This window comes from Cupressus sempervirens, chromosome 6 (assembly GCF_028749045.1).
Source record: "Cupressus sempervirens isolate cs-2001-9-10 chromosome 6, ASM2874904v1, whole genome shotgun sequence".
In the NCBI taxonomy this organism is placed as follows: domain Eukaryota; kingdom Viridiplantae; phylum Streptophyta; class Pinopsida; order Cupressales; family Cupressaceae; genus Cupressus; species Cupressus sempervirens.
The window spans coordinates 679519762-679535122 of record NC_143123.1 but is presented as its reverse complement, the minus strand read 5'-3'; the positions used below and the strand labels follow the sequence as shown (position 1 = coordinate 679535122).

At 35.5% G+C, this 15361-nt stretch overlaps 1 protein-coding gene across 1 annotated transcript; it reads left to right on the top strand.

The window, feature by feature from the left end:
• The first annotated feature begins 334 nt into the window (after positions 1 to 334).
• Positions 335 to 7393, top strand: LOC149554017 (putative auxin efflux carrier component 1c). The gene is made up of 6 exons (XM_089789339.1): positions 335 to 2556; positions 3053 to 3362; positions 4346 to 4431; positions 4625 to 4782; positions 6147 to 6223; positions 6434 to 7393. Exons 1-6 carry the CDS (start codon positions 1185 to 1187, stop codon positions 6498 to 6500), a joined length of 2070 nt encoding a protein of 689 aa, XP_089645465.1. The 5' UTR covers positions 335 to 1184; the 3' UTR covers positions 6501 to 7393.
• Positions 7394 to 15361: the final 7968 nt, after the last annotated feature.

Here is a 15361-nt window from a genome sequence, read left to right as displayed (position 1 = left end):
TCAAATGATAGATCATAAAGTACTAAATATCGTCTTTAATAATAGATCATGAAGCATGTATGAAATCATCATCATGTCTAATGTCTAATGTTAGACTACAAAATATGATTCAATATATTGAACATTAGGCAGAATTTAACTTAAATTTACCTAACCGGAAAACATAGAAAAATCCAAATAAAGTACTAGGTATGTAAAGGATAGCTTTGCAAGGACTGGTCATAAATTTTGTTTTTTTGGAACAGTTATGCGTTCCCATCAAACATAATAGCCCTGAATCCCAGTACCCACAGTTCTAAATATAAATATAGGACACAAGGGGCCAGGGGAACTTGAATTTGCCATATGTAAAGATGTTGTCAAAAGATGGGCAGTACAAGACAATATATGTATCTATCTAAGAAGCAGTGTTAGGGCTAACCCACTTCAAACATGGTAAAACCAGGGCCCAATTGATGGGGAGTCTCCAAACAAAGAAATTTGACTACAAAGAGACGTGGGTTATATCGGGTAGTAGGGCTTATTCATGGTGAATAAGAAGAAGCAGGGTCAGTGTTCTTAAATTAATGTTGGGTTGGTGCTTTGACAAGCCCATCAGCCATTGAAATCCTTAGCAGTTACTTGTCCAATTAATAATAGATAGTCTACCTTGATCTCCAACCAAGGAACATGGTGAATTAATTTCACATGATGATCTGAAGACCAGGACAAGTCCACATAGGCCTCGCATTGGGATCGGTACGGGAGGTTGTTTTGATATATATATATATTTTTCCTGTATGAAGAAGAACAATATAAATTCCAGTTCAGGGGACCCAGAAAATGATTAGAAGAGAGAGCTACCTTCATCATAGATCCAACTTAAGTGCCCACTTCAGACTGAGCGCAGGGTATTTGAGTTCTTCCATCGAAATGCTTTGACAGTAAGCCAAGAATTGTGTTGGAGAGAAATCATAGATTGATTGCTCAAATTCTGAGCAAAACCTTCCTGAGATTCATGGAGGTAGTAGTCGGCATGAAGCTGAAGAGAATTGGGTTGTTGGAGTGACTGCCCAAATCTTGTACCGATTTTTCCAGGGGGCTTTCAATTTGTTCACCCGTTTTGTAATCAGAACAGATATTGTTCAGTTTTGTATAAGCGAATGCTATTTTAACACTGGTGTGCGTGTTGTTGTGTTGGAAACATGATTAATGGAACGGATCTCTACAATGTGCTGACTGCAGTTGTGCCGCTCTATGTGGCAATGATTTTGGCCTACGGGTCAGTAAAATGGTGGAAGATTTTTTCACCAGATCAGTGCTCCGGCATAAACCGTTTTGTGGCGCTGTTTGCAGTCCCTTTGCTCTCCTTCCACTTCATTTCCGCCAATGACCCATATGCCATGAACTTGAGGTTCATTGCTGCAGATTCCTTGCAGAAGATCTTGATTCTGGTAATGCTCGGAATTTGGACCAAGGTTGCCAAAAATGGGAGCCTGGAGTGGATGATCACTCTCTTCTCACTTTCCACACTACCCAACACATTAGTCATGGGAATTCCTCTGCTGAAGGCAATGTATGGGGAATTCTCGGGCGATCTAATGGTGCAAGTGGTTGTTCTACAGTGTATAATCTGGTATACCCTGATGCTTTTCCTGTTTGAGTACCGGGGAGCGAAATTGCTTATTATGGAACAGTTCCCAGACACAGCCGGTTCAATTATTTCATTCAGGGTTGAATCGGACGTAATGTCTCTGGACGGCAGAGAACCTCTGCAAACAGATGCAGAGATGGGAGAAGATGGGAAACTTCATGTTACGGTGAGGAAATCTACTTCTTGTCGTTCGGTGTACTCTTCACATAGATCTCAAGGATTGAGCCTCACTCCAAGGCCTTCAAATTTGAGCAACGCGGAGATCTATTCTATTCAGTCTTCTAAGAATCCAACACCCAGAGGCTCAAATTTTAACCACGCGGATTTTTTTTCCATGTTTGCAAGAAGTCCCCGCCAATCCAATTTCGCCCATTCAGACATCTATTCACTGCATTCCTCAAGAGGCCCCACTCCAAGAACTTCTAATTTTGACGAGGAGCATTTCAGGGACATGGGCAACAAGGTTGTTGCACCGAGTGCCAACAATGGAAATTCTCCTAGATTTGGACCGCCCGCGTACGGTAATACAGCCCCGGTTCCAATGTACACATATGGACCGAGGAGCCAAGGGAGTATAGGGAATGGATTTGAGCTAAACCCATCTGTTAATCAAGGAAATTTGAGCTCAAATGGGGGAGCCTATCCTAGTCCAAATCCTGGTATGTTGTCTCCCAATGTCTCAAGAACAGTGAAAAAGAGTCCGAGTGATCCAAGGGCTTCAAAGCAGAGGATGATGGAAGATAACAAGGAGCTTCACATGTTTGTATGGAGTTCTAGTGCTTCCCCTGTTTCAGAGGCAAATCACCATCTATTTGGCCATGGCCCGGACTTTCCACTTTCCGATAGCACTCCCAATTCCTATGCCAAAGAGGTCCGGACGTTATCCCCTTCTCCCAACATGCAAACTGCCAATGGAAGAAAAGGTCAGTGTCCATTTTTCTCTTACGTATCTTTAAGTATTCAGATGATTAGGCTCAGGGCTGGAATATTAAACTATGCTTAAGATGACATCAAAGGTCAAAGCTCGGTTGCTAAAAATATATTTCCCTGATCTTTCTCCATTCGCCATTTCGGTGGACATTTCAAGTAGATCGAGAACTCATTTCGATGAGGGTAGCCTCGCTTTAAGGCTGCCCCTGCTTATTTTATCATACGGTTATTGCTAGCTCTTGAGTACCACCAAATGATGTAGTCGCAGCTTTTTATCTGAATTGGGGAGACATTTATAGAAGTTATATTTTCATTACCAAGATATGTTACGGACTAAAATTTGATCCCCAATTCTGAAACTAACCTATGAAGTTTAGTAAACTTATAAGCTTGTGAGTAGAAACTTAGCCATTCTGCAGTTATTTTCGTTGTAAGGTTGATAGATTTGAGTGAAACATCTTCAGCTTGATAGTTGATTTGGTTATGCAGGTTTGCGCGAGGCCCGCCAAACGTATGAAGAATATATACCCGAACGTTTTAGTTTTGGGCACAAAGGAATGGCTCAAGAGGAAATGAATCACAAGGAAGCTCCTCCTCCCCTTGCGAGCATCTCCAAGTTCGGTTCCAGTTCAACAGCCGAGCTTAATCCCAAAGGCCACGACGACTCCAAATTCACAAATATGCCTCCTGCCAGCGTCATGACTAGACTTATTCTTATCATGGTGTGGAGAAAGCTCATTCGCAATCCTAATACTTATTCCAGTCTTATAGGCCTCACTTGGTCTCTCATAACCTTCAGGTTTGTTTCCTGCTTCTACTACTACTGTGCTGTATCAAATTGTTCTGAAGTGAGTCATGAATATATCAGAGTTCTTTGTTTCCCACTGTTGATTAACAATTATTCTAGCAATAACCTATTGCTCTGTACAGTTTTTGTAACAATTTCTTGCTGCTGCTAAGGTTACCATTGTTTATGGTTTATGTTATATTGTTCTATCTATAGGGAAAGAGATCCAGTAGCCACCCAAGTTAATTTTGTACATCTAGATCTCCTAAAGCGTAAGTCAAATTATGCCAACTTTTCTGGTAGATCTACTTAAGTGACTGAAGAGCTTAAAGCTAAGGTTTCAGCATTTGGACATTTACAGATCTCTCTGTAGAGGCCGTGGAATGCGAAGTGGTCAAAAAGTGCCATCACTCGTATGAAACCCATTATGTTCACCCCTCAATAGTTGCTCACTTTAAAAACAGTACTTGTGTCACAAATGGTCCAATCAGCAACCAAGAAAGTTAAAAGATGATCAATTATTAGTACATATGTGATCAGCTATTACTACATGTGTTATCATTTTTTGGAGACTTTTTAAAAACGGTAATTGTAGAGTATCTATCAGAAAACCCTCACAATAATTAGACCCGTAACGATTACTGTGCCTCTTCTCCTACTGCCATATGGCCTTTTGTATAGGATTAAGTGGACGAGGGAAAATATTACTTTTGATGATTGTACACAAAACAATGAATTCTTTCAGTTAACAGAATTAAATCTATAGGCTGCTACGATGGAGCACATGACCTTATACTTGTGAATATTAGGATCCATGTTAATCGAATGTCATCTTTATGCGAATTGCTTTTGAGTAAGTGAAAGGGAATACAATTTTTCAAAGTGTGCAAGGATTTTTATGACATACAGGTGTATGAGTAAGTGAATCTGTGTTGTTTTGTATCAATATCAAACATCTCTGATTTTTTTTCATGTTTTTATAATCATTTTTGCAGATGGAAAGTTGAAATGCCTGCCATCCTAGAGCAGTCAATAAGAATATTGTCTGATGCTGGTCTTGGTATGGCTATGTTCAGTCTGGGTATGTTTTGAATCCTTCTATATCTCTCTTTTTGAGGAGTTATTCTGACCATCCTAGAGCATGGCTTAGCTAAGCCCTGTAAACATCTAAGACTGGATTAAGATTTCAGTGAGTTTGTCACATAGAAATAACTTTTAAGTTATTGTAATGGATTCACTAATATTGTGCCTCAAATTTCCTGTTTGGGTCACAGGACTGTTCATGGCACTGCAACCCAGAATCATAGCATGTGGGAATTCAATTGCAGCATTTGCAATGGCAGTCAGGTTTCTAACTGGGCCAGCTGTAATGGCTGCAGCTTCTATTGCTGTTGGTCTAAGGGGAGTGTTGCTGCATGTTGCTATTGTCCAGGTATGTAGCTAAGTCATAGGATATGTTGAATTTCATCCATGAAGTTCAAATTTCAGCACATTTTTATCCTTTCCAAACTTCATCTGAATTATATGAATTTCAAACCTTGTGACTTAGGCATCTAGTAATGCTGCAAACCTTTTGAGTGGTACTTATTGCCAAAACCAGCTTAAATTAGGAACCTTTTTTTCTCTCTAAATCTATTTGCTGTTATTTTGCTCGATAATCATAGATGCCCAATTGTTAGGTTTACTGTCTTAGAATTTAAGAGGCGATAGCAGAGATGTTCTTATATAGTAATCTTATTCATCAACCATCCGTAGATCTCTAGGCTCTCTTGTTTTTTGGTACTCGATATATGCACGTGATTTTTTCTTCTTTGATGTTTGTAAAGCTCTTTTTGTTTTAAATACCACCATATTGCAACTATATTAGTTTCATTATTCTCTCCCAAAGTCACTCTTTTTTTTCTTTTCCTGGTCACCTTCGTCTTCTTTTATAGTTATAATTGTCTACAAATGTTCCATTCATATGACCATCAATATAAGACCAATACAATTTCAAGCACAACAAGAGACTAGTACTTGCTTCTTTCAAGCAACTACACTAGAAACTACATATGGAAGACCAAGAGTCACAAATCTAACTGGAAATTATCATGGATCACAACTTAGAGTTCCATATTAGATGTCCCTTTGGGTTTTGAACTTAGGTATCTACAATGAAAACTCCCTCAAACAATAAAGCAGTACACTAGAAACTACATATGGAAGACCAAGAGTCACAAATCTAACTGGAAATTATCATGGATCACAACTTAGAGTTCCATATTAGATGCCCCTTTGGGTTTTGAACTTAGGTATCTACAATGAAAACTCCCTCAAACAATAAAGCAGAACCCCTTGGAGGCTATCTTACTGTTTTTGAAAGTTGGTCTCTTTTTTTTTTTTCAGTTGTTTTTGGTGCAATTGATGTAATCTTCGTATTGCCATTCAAAATTCGTTTCCTTGATTCTTTATCTTTTCTTTTCTGGCCATGAGAAAACATCCTTATTTATGTCACTCAGGAAACTATAAGACATTGGGAGACTTTCAACCAACTATGTCGGAGGTCAAACTCTTCCTTTTCTAAGCAGTTTGGAACTCTTAAACAGCCAGGGTTTGAACCTGGCCCTTGTGTGAGGCAATGCCCATCTCTACCAATAAAATATTTCCAATTCCAACCAACTTCTTCTCAATTTATTCTGATTGAAGATTCTGTTATCATCCACAAATTATTTAACAGCATATTAATTATTTTCGTTGTTTTTGTAAGGCAAAGTTGGATTCTTAGGTCTTCTGACATGTTTTATTTGCATGGCACAGGCAGCACTCCCTCAGGGAATTGTTCCCTTTGTATTTGCTAAGGAGTACAATGTACATCCAGATATATTAAGCACAGCGTGAGTCTTTTCATAAAATAACTGTGACATTTGAAAACAATCAACAAACCAGTACAATGTTGCTTGTAGATATGAATGCACACTAATAGACCAAACATTCATTTTATTATTCTCTATATTAACCACTGTATAATATGAGTATTTATTTCATAAATTCTGAAGCTGGCTGCTGCAAGACATGGGGCTGACAATTGTGTGGATTGTTTGCAGTGTTATATTTGGCATGCTGATTGCACTGCCCATTACTCTGGTATATTATGTTCTTCTTGGAGTTTGAAGCATTGGAACATTTCACCTGATTGAAGAAGTGGAAGGAGCCTTTTCATGCAACATGGAAAGCCATAATCTCGTATACAAAAAAGCATACAACACCAACCATGAACCACAAACTTCGAAAGTCTACAGAATTTACTCCCCAGGGCAGAGCATTGTTGATTTCCTTGAGAACTTTTAGTTTGTATTCTATTTTTCATTTTGTCATGTCTGCATTGCCTTCTTCAAGGTGGTCTTGTGACTTCATCCTTTACACCACTAGTAACTCCCAATTTTCAGCCAGCATTCTTCCATATTATGCTTTGACAGTTTCAATCTTGAAAGAAAGCTAGCCTGTGTTAGTTCTCCTACGCTTATTAATGCAAAGGCTGCAATTTTTTTTGCAATTCCGGCCTCTCTTGTATGGTATATACACAAAAAAGGTGAATTGTAAGGCCTACATATCAGTTTCTACAAAATCTAACATGGAATTAATTTTCTCAAAACCTTAGGAGAACAGTCTGCTAGTTTTGCCTTAAGTTTTTATTGATCATTAGTACTAGGTTTTTGTTGCGACTCAAACCATTTGCAGAATCGCTAGTTTTACTTGTTCAGAGAGCAACGAGATGAAATTTCATAATCAAATTTTTGTGTCCATAGAGTATGATCAATGTCATAGACATTCAGACTTTATTTCAGTTTGGCGTCAGTCTGTACAATTTAGTTTTTGTAAGCATCATCTAGATGTAATGGTGTTAAGTATTCTATTCATTCTCATGAGGTGTGGGTTCTTAGGGACCACTCGCCACTCATGAAACAAAGTTAATGAGTACACAGTTGAATCCTAATAGCAATATCACAATTTGATTTACTGTAGAAAATATCTCCTGTTTATCAATTTAGTTCATTTCAGTGCTATATATCCAATTCTGAAACCTAATGTATTCCATGTTTTCTAATTTTCATATAATGTCTAGTAACACAACTAATTCGGATTAAAACAAATATTTAACTGCAGACATTTTTACAACAAAAAGTTTATGCTCAAACGGCCGCCATATAATAAAAAAAATGAGGAAACATGGCAACAGATTTATGAGTTTTCATTTTGCACAAATACTATATAACGTTATTGAACAATTATAATCGGAAAACATAGAATCACTTAGGATAATACTGGAAACCGAGATATATGGTTGAAATGGGTATATTTGATAACTAAAGGGGGAGTCTATTCGATCAATAGATCCTAGTTTTATCTTGTAATATATCTAGCTTGAATTGAATAAGTTGAGCTTCTATAAGTGAACAAAGACCTCTCGTGAATCTGACAAAGTACCTTTGTAATTGCTTGTCAAAATGTTCTTCATAACCAGAGACATTCAATTACAAATAAATTAACAACGCAGAGGCAGGTACACGGGGTTTATTTTGCCAGAGTTGAACACTGCTCTATGATTCGGTCGTGGTGATAATCACTTAATGCCTCGGGCATGAAGCAATACCCACAATTTCAGATTTCATAATGTGGGCTCAGGTACAGTTAACGTTGGTGGAGCTTCGCAAGGTAAAGCTAGGTTTTATTTTTAAGGAATACCCACAATTTCAGATTTCACAATGTGGGCTCAGGTACAGTTAACGTTGGTGGAGCTTCGCAAGGTAAAGCTAGGTTTTATTTTAAGGAATAATGCGATTGTAATGAAAACGTTCGTTTGTTTTCTTATGGATGGTTTTGTGGGTCATCTCAGAATCATTTGTCCATTTAGCAGTTGAACAGGTATTCTCGATAGCTCTCTATTGATTTTCTAAGATCGAGTGGTCAAATTTATTATTTTAAAAAAAATGAATAAGTCAATTCTATAAAATTTATAATTAAAATTATACTATTCATGAAAAATTAAAAAGGGTTAGGAGATATAAAATCATCTACAAGAGTAATACAAGTTAAATTTGGAAATTCACTAGTAACATAAAAACATGGGTCAAGTCCAAAAATTAAAAATATATCAAGTTGTTAAGACAATACCTACAGAGGAAGAAGGATTAGGATCATCCGTTTACTACATACATTAGTAGTGGGTTTAGAAGCGACCAATCGTCTTCTTCTACATATTTCCTTGTTAAAGAAATGACTATAACTAGTCATGGGAAACACTTGGAAGCACTGGCCCAACCAAAATCTCTACTAGTATTTGGCTAACCAAAGCCACTCAAAGCAATAGGAGCAATAGTATGAGTTAGCCAAGATGAGGTAGAACGATCACAAGTTGGTGACATTGAGTGGAGCCTCCAAAAATCTCTTCCCCTGCTAAAGAGATGACAAGGGGCCTAGGACCATGATGTCTAAAAGTGACAAGTGGAGGAATTGTGACCAAGTTGGTGTCCATTGGGTGAAGATCTATGGAAACAAAGATATTTGTGTTAGAAAGTAAAGTCCACTTCTGAATCATGTCTCCAATACTGCTACGATGCTCCCCCATAGGAATACCATCAGCATTCATGCTAACAATCTCCCCATTTGGCATTGATGGCAACATAGATGAAAAACATCTAAGTTCCATGAATACCAAATGTATCTCTGTTGCATCTTATCCCCCATTCATGTTGTCCATGAATGCCATCTATATTGTAACCATCATGCACAAGGAAGGTGTTAATCTCCTCCATACATCAACATCTTTTCAAATCCTCTTCACCAATCAACATGAATTTCTCCCTTAATCATATCTCTCATAGAATGTTTTTCATTTGCTACTCTCTCCATAAGATGTCTCTAAACATTCATATCAAATGATGTTTTTCACGTGTTACTCTCCCTTGTTGACATCAATGAGAAAGGTATAATTATATCCATTCTCTAAGTACGATCTACAATAAGCTCAAGTGTCCAAAGACACTATTGAATACCAGTTACCAAGAGTCCTTCACAACTCAAGTCAAACACAGATACTCCACACAGAGGAAGCATCAAACATCCAGTCTAGATAAAATAGTACTATGTTTCCACTGGATTGATACAATCTCTACATCAGCTACTCAAAAGTAGGTTGGGGCATGACCCCAAGCATATCTCTTAAGTACTCAAATGTATCATTTGCCAAAGGTTTTGTAAATATGTCTGCTATCTACTTGCTTTGTCTTCGAATGTAATACTAGATTCTTTGACATACTCATTGTATTTGTGTTATCAAATGCATGATAATAGGCTTTGTAAACTCAATTCCAATGTCTTTCAACATTTTCTTTATCCAAATAATCTAATTACAATTGTTTGTTGCTGCTATATACTATGCTTATGTTGTACTTTGTGAAATACAACCTAGTTTCTTGTTTCGCCAAGAAACCAATCTTCCTCCCAAGTAAAATTCTCCACCATTGGTGCTCTTTCTATCATCTACACTTCTTGCCCAATCAGTATCAGTGTATGCACTTAAGGTGAAATCATTTGATATGTCATACCGCAATCCATAATTAGGTGTACCCTTCAAATATCTAAAAACTCTTTTTACTGCTGCATAATGTGTTTTTTAAGGATTTGCTTGAAATCTTGTCACAATTCCAATTATATTAGCTATATGAGGTCTAGTGTTTGTCAAATATTGCAATCCACCAATCATAGATTTGTACTTTTTATGTTCAATAGTAGGGGATTCATCTTTGCTAGACAATTTACATCTAGTTATCATAGGTGTTCTAACAGGTTTACAACTTTCCAATCCAATTTTTTTCAATAAGTCTTTAAGATACTTAGCCAGTGATATGAAAATGTCATAATTGCTCTATACAATCTACAATCCCAAGAAGTACTTCATCTCATCAATCATACTAATTTCAAATTCTTTTTTCATTTCTTTTGAAAATACCTTACTTGCTTCATCATTACCTCCAAAGATAATGTTAATCACAAATACTACAACAATCAGTAATCCTTTATCATATTTTCTCGGATACAAGTTACTATTAGCATTACCTTTCAAAAATCCCAAATTTGTCAATTGTTTGTTTAATCTTGCATACCAAGCTCTAGGTGCTCGTATCAGTCCATACAATGCCTTCTTCAATCTACAAACCATGTCATCTTCATCTGTCAATGAAAACCATCAGGCTGCTCAATATATACCTCTTCTTCAAGTTTTATATTTAGAAAAGTTGAGCTATCCATGGTTTCCACTTTAAACTGTTAATGGCATTTAATATAGATATAAAAAATATATCAATCTGAGTGATAAAGATGGAACTAGGTTTTTAAATCTTCTCAAGAGCGAAGATTCATAGTAGCACGAGAAAAAAAAATCTCAGAGTGCAAATGCTACATGATACAAGACCATGAGCTTTAGGTTGAAACTTTTTGGCTAAGAGCTAAGGATTCAATGATATTCTCACAATCAAATTTATCCAAGGTAGATCCTGACCTTATCCCTTATGATTATGAAGCATTGCACTCAACAAGACTCGTTCAAATAGATTGTTTAGTGCCATCTCTAATAAAAGATCATGAATCCAAGTTCACATAGATTGACAAGGCCTAGGATTTCTATTAGTTATATAAGGCACCAAGTCCTCCCATGTTGGTTATCTAGTCTACCTACATTATAATGGATTTACTTAATTATCATTTAAGGAAGTTTCATGTAGGAGGTGAAATCTGTTATCAATAACATGTCAATATTCAAGATGAAGAATTTTGAATTCATATTCAAAAGGCGAGAGGACTAAATGTAAATGGTTGGTGTATAAAAGGTTGAGATTAATTGGATTAAATTGATGGTTAAGATTAGAAGTCAAGATTGAACTAGTTGGAGATGAATGAATAAGATTCACTTGATTCATATGATGGTTAGGACTCAGTGTTGATTCTATTTTCGATTTGATAAGTTGTATTTCAGATTAATTTTTAATTGACTATTGATTAAGATTAGAAGGTTACCATTAGGTTGACGATTTGGATGGCTAGTATTAAAAAATTAACTACATTTAGGAATTTTAAAATTTTAGAGTTAATTAATTAGATGATGTGGATTTTGGATAAATGATCTATTCTTGAAATGAAAAGGGGATGGTATCATATTTATTTAATGATCTAATGTGAGGTTGATTTACTTAAATGAGTGTAATTTATCTAGTTAGAAGATAGGAGAAACCTAATTAGTTAAGTAATTGATTAAGAAAGGAATGTGATTAATGACTAGAATTTGTTGAAGTATAAAATTTTGTTTCAGATTTTTACATTTTTCTCATTTTGGAAACATTGTAATTGAAAGAAGTACTATTTATAAGGAAATAAACTATAAGCATTTGTTGAAGTGAAGGGACGACCCAATTTGTTGAAATAATGGAGTTAGAATAGTTAGCCCACTTGAGAGAGTTATTTGGTTGACAAGACTTGGGTGGTCTCTCAAAACTAGAGCCAAATCCGAAGTGATAAAGAATAAAAAAGGATTGTGAAGATATAAAGTGAAGAAGCAAGGGGGAGAGTGGAGGCATTTAGATGCATGGTAGTTGGCAATGTAAGGGTATGATAGATGACATTGTAGATGAAGAAAATGCGTGAAGAGTTATAAGATGCAATCTATATTAGGTGATGATGTATGCGATGAAAATCAAATGATCATGATTAATTTAATTGTATGATGAGGACTAACATGGTGGTTGTATATACATGTAGGGGAATCATTGAGTAGATTCTAAAATTTCAACAATATGCATTAGTATACAAATATCAAGGTGTTATGTTTCACACCTAAGTGGATTGACATAAAATCAAACAAAATTAGATAAGTGAAAAAGACAATGTATGAAAGAAAATGGAATTAATTGTTACTCACTAAAATCAACTGTAGTTCATTAAAATCAACACATAAGAAGCTAGAACAATAAACATAAGGTCTACACTCATCCTGCAACACATATCTATGCTTGTGCACTCAAGAAATTTGTACACTATCCGTATTATACTGATCAATAGCCCAGAGCATATAGAATCTGAGTCTTTCTTACAACTACAAAATATATATTGACATCAATGAAAAAATTGATGACCATATCATCATGTAAACAATAATTCCAACTCAACATCTCAGCAAACTCCCCCATTCCTAAGAGAATATGGTGGGATGTGGGTAGAAGAGATGTTATAGATGATCCCTTTAGATGCAATGAGTGCTCATACATAACAAGTACCTAGTTATTCATGTGCATGGTGCATGCTAAATGCATTTTCATCATGAGCTTACCCATGGCATCATAAAATAAATTTCACCAAATAATTTTTTAAAATTCTAATTCTAATTCAATCGCTATAGCTACCTCCAATTGAATAATTTAATTGTGTGATTTTGAATTAAAAATCTTATAATCAATGAAAAGTTAGTGTACTTTTATGTATGTGTATGTGCTCAAAACATGCTTGAAGTTAAGTTTAACTTGTGAGTCCTCAATGTGGTATCATGTACCTACTTGGATTCATCTCTTGTAAATATTTTGTGGAACAATGGATGATTGTGATTACATGAAAAGAATTTTGAATTTGACTTTGAGATATTGAAAACATAATTAAATTGCAATTGGTTGATGTATATGTTGGAAATATAGCTAAGTAGGTTGGGCAAAGGGTCGTCATTTATGGAAACATATATCTCAGGATGAGATGGAAGAATGTATAGATGAAGATCCTATAGCTTGAGATAGAAAATTGTCTAAGTATTAGACAATTTTAATAGCAATATAGAGATAGTTCTTGATATTGTGAAGTCTACAGTGACAATTGGCACATGCATAGTTAAGGATATGCACTACAGAGTTCCCTGATGATGTGACTAAGTGCACAGAGTAGCATGGGTAGTATAGAATAAGTTACAAGTCAAACACGAGTATGGGAAGTGAACAGAGTAGAACAGAGCATAGTAGAAATAGATGAATAAATAGTCAAGGAATTAGTTTGTTTATGAAATAATTACTTAATTATTTAGGGATGACATCCCAGATGTTAACCCTAAGTTAGCATGGACTAATTTTGTATATAGCCAAACGTGTGGAAGCATCAAGGTGATTGGACAAAGTTTTGTAAAAGAGAAAGGTATAAATAAGAAGTCATTACTTGCGAAGTAGTGTGGTGTGAATGCAAAGTATATGGTGCTTATGCAACCTATGTATGTGACATGCGAACTTATGTAAAAGATCTATGATGCAAACTCTAATGTAAGACCAGAGATATGTGAAGTACAACAATTAGTAGAAAAGAAGTTGTTGTATCTATCTCATTTTGTTTAAGGAACCAAACTATGTAATTGCATGTTTGGGTAGTGGGATCTTCTTGCATATATATGTAATTGTATCACCAACTCCTAATAAGGTTGAAGAAACTCCTAATAGGGTTGAGGATTTTAACAAGGCCTAGTCCTCTAACAAGGACCGAGACACTATATGTAATTCATAGAATCCTAATAAGTTCAATATCCTTAACATGAATCTTTTGTTTAGTGGATCATTTTGTGGGTACCATCCCCACTAGGGTTTTCCACTGGCTAGGGTTTCCCTAGTTAATAAAATATGGTTTTATGAGTTCTCTTTGTGTATGAATTTATTTACTATTCAATATTGTTGGTTTACTTTCATATGCATGTTGTAAAGTAATTAACAATATTCAATTGTGGGCAAAAGTTAGTAGAATACTTATTCACTCCCACCTCTCTCAATATTATCTATTTCTAACAATTGGTATTAGAGAATTATTACTCAAAAGAGGATTAACAACTTGAGTAAGATCCCTATGGATATGAAATAGTTAAAAAGAAATCTTGAAGAAGCCCTTGAGAAAATTTATCTTCTTACAGAAGAAAGAGACAATCTAAACGAAAGGTATGAAGATGCAAAAGATTATATTGGAAAACTAAAAGATAAGATCAATCATCTCAAATCTAGAAAAGAACCTAGAGAATAGACTAGTGATAGTGATGAGGTAGCAACCCTTAAGAAAGAAAATAAAATTTTGAAACATGAATTCAAGATTGTTGAATTAAATTTGAGTCTAAAGAAAAATGATAGCAAGATTGAAATAGATCTAAAGTCTGAGAATGCAAATTTAAGATCTCATTTAACAAAAGTGACATCTGAACTAGATTCTATCAAAATAGAGCATGTAGAATTAGAGAAGTACAATATCATTGTGAAAGGAGAGTTGACCCAAACTAAGAAACAATTAGAAAAGTTATATTCCAGTAGTGAGAAAATTGATGAACAACTATTCTATCAGAGATCTTCTTATGATAAGATGGGTCTTGGATATCTTATTAGAGAAAAATCAGCGAAGAAAACTAAACTTATAAAGGACCCGGATCCAATGGTTGAAACCCTAAACCTAGGAGAATGATCAGAATATGATTGAACCAAGCAAGTCTATAGAAGTGCCTAAAGAAGTTGAGGAAGTAAATCAATTTGAGAAATGTGATGAACCAAAACAAATAGAGCAAGTTGAACCACCTAAGGAAGTAAGACATGAATTTAGAGGTAGATGTTTTATATGCAATCAAGTTGGTCATATGAAAAGAGATTGCACAGGTAAGTATTTCAAACCTATTATTAATTTCTATTGTTATAATTGTCATGGTTTTGGACACAAAGAAATAGATTGTAGAAAACCTAAGTTTGATAGTAATAATAGCAATAATAGAATGTTTAGGGATACTAACCTTGCAGGTAATGAAAGAAAGAGATCCTCAAGCAGATCCAATAATAGAGAAGGAAGTAGTGGAACAAGAAGAAATGTTGTGTGTTACAAGCATAACAACTTTGGACACATTGCAAGGAATTACAGAGCACCAGACAAGCAGTTTGAACCTAATCAGAGAAGGAGTACACCTATATGTTAGTTATGCAATAACTTTGGTT

What these genes read in the sequence shown, in the direction of transcription:
- LOC149554017 (XM_089789339.1), top strand. Translation starts at nt 1,185, where the DNA reads ATGATTAATGGAACGGATCTCTACAATGTGCTGACTGCAGTTGTGCCG. An exon ending in AACTGCCAATGGAAGAAAAG is followed by an intron (nt 2,557 to 3,052) that starts GTCAGTGTCCAT and finishes TTGGTTATGCAG; the next exon opens with GTTTGCGCGAGGCCCGCCAA. An exon ending in TGCATGTTGCTATTGTCCAG is followed by an intron (nt 4,783 to 6,146) that starts GTATGTAGCTAA and finishes TGCATGGCACAG; the next exon opens with GCAGCACTCCCTCAGGGAAT.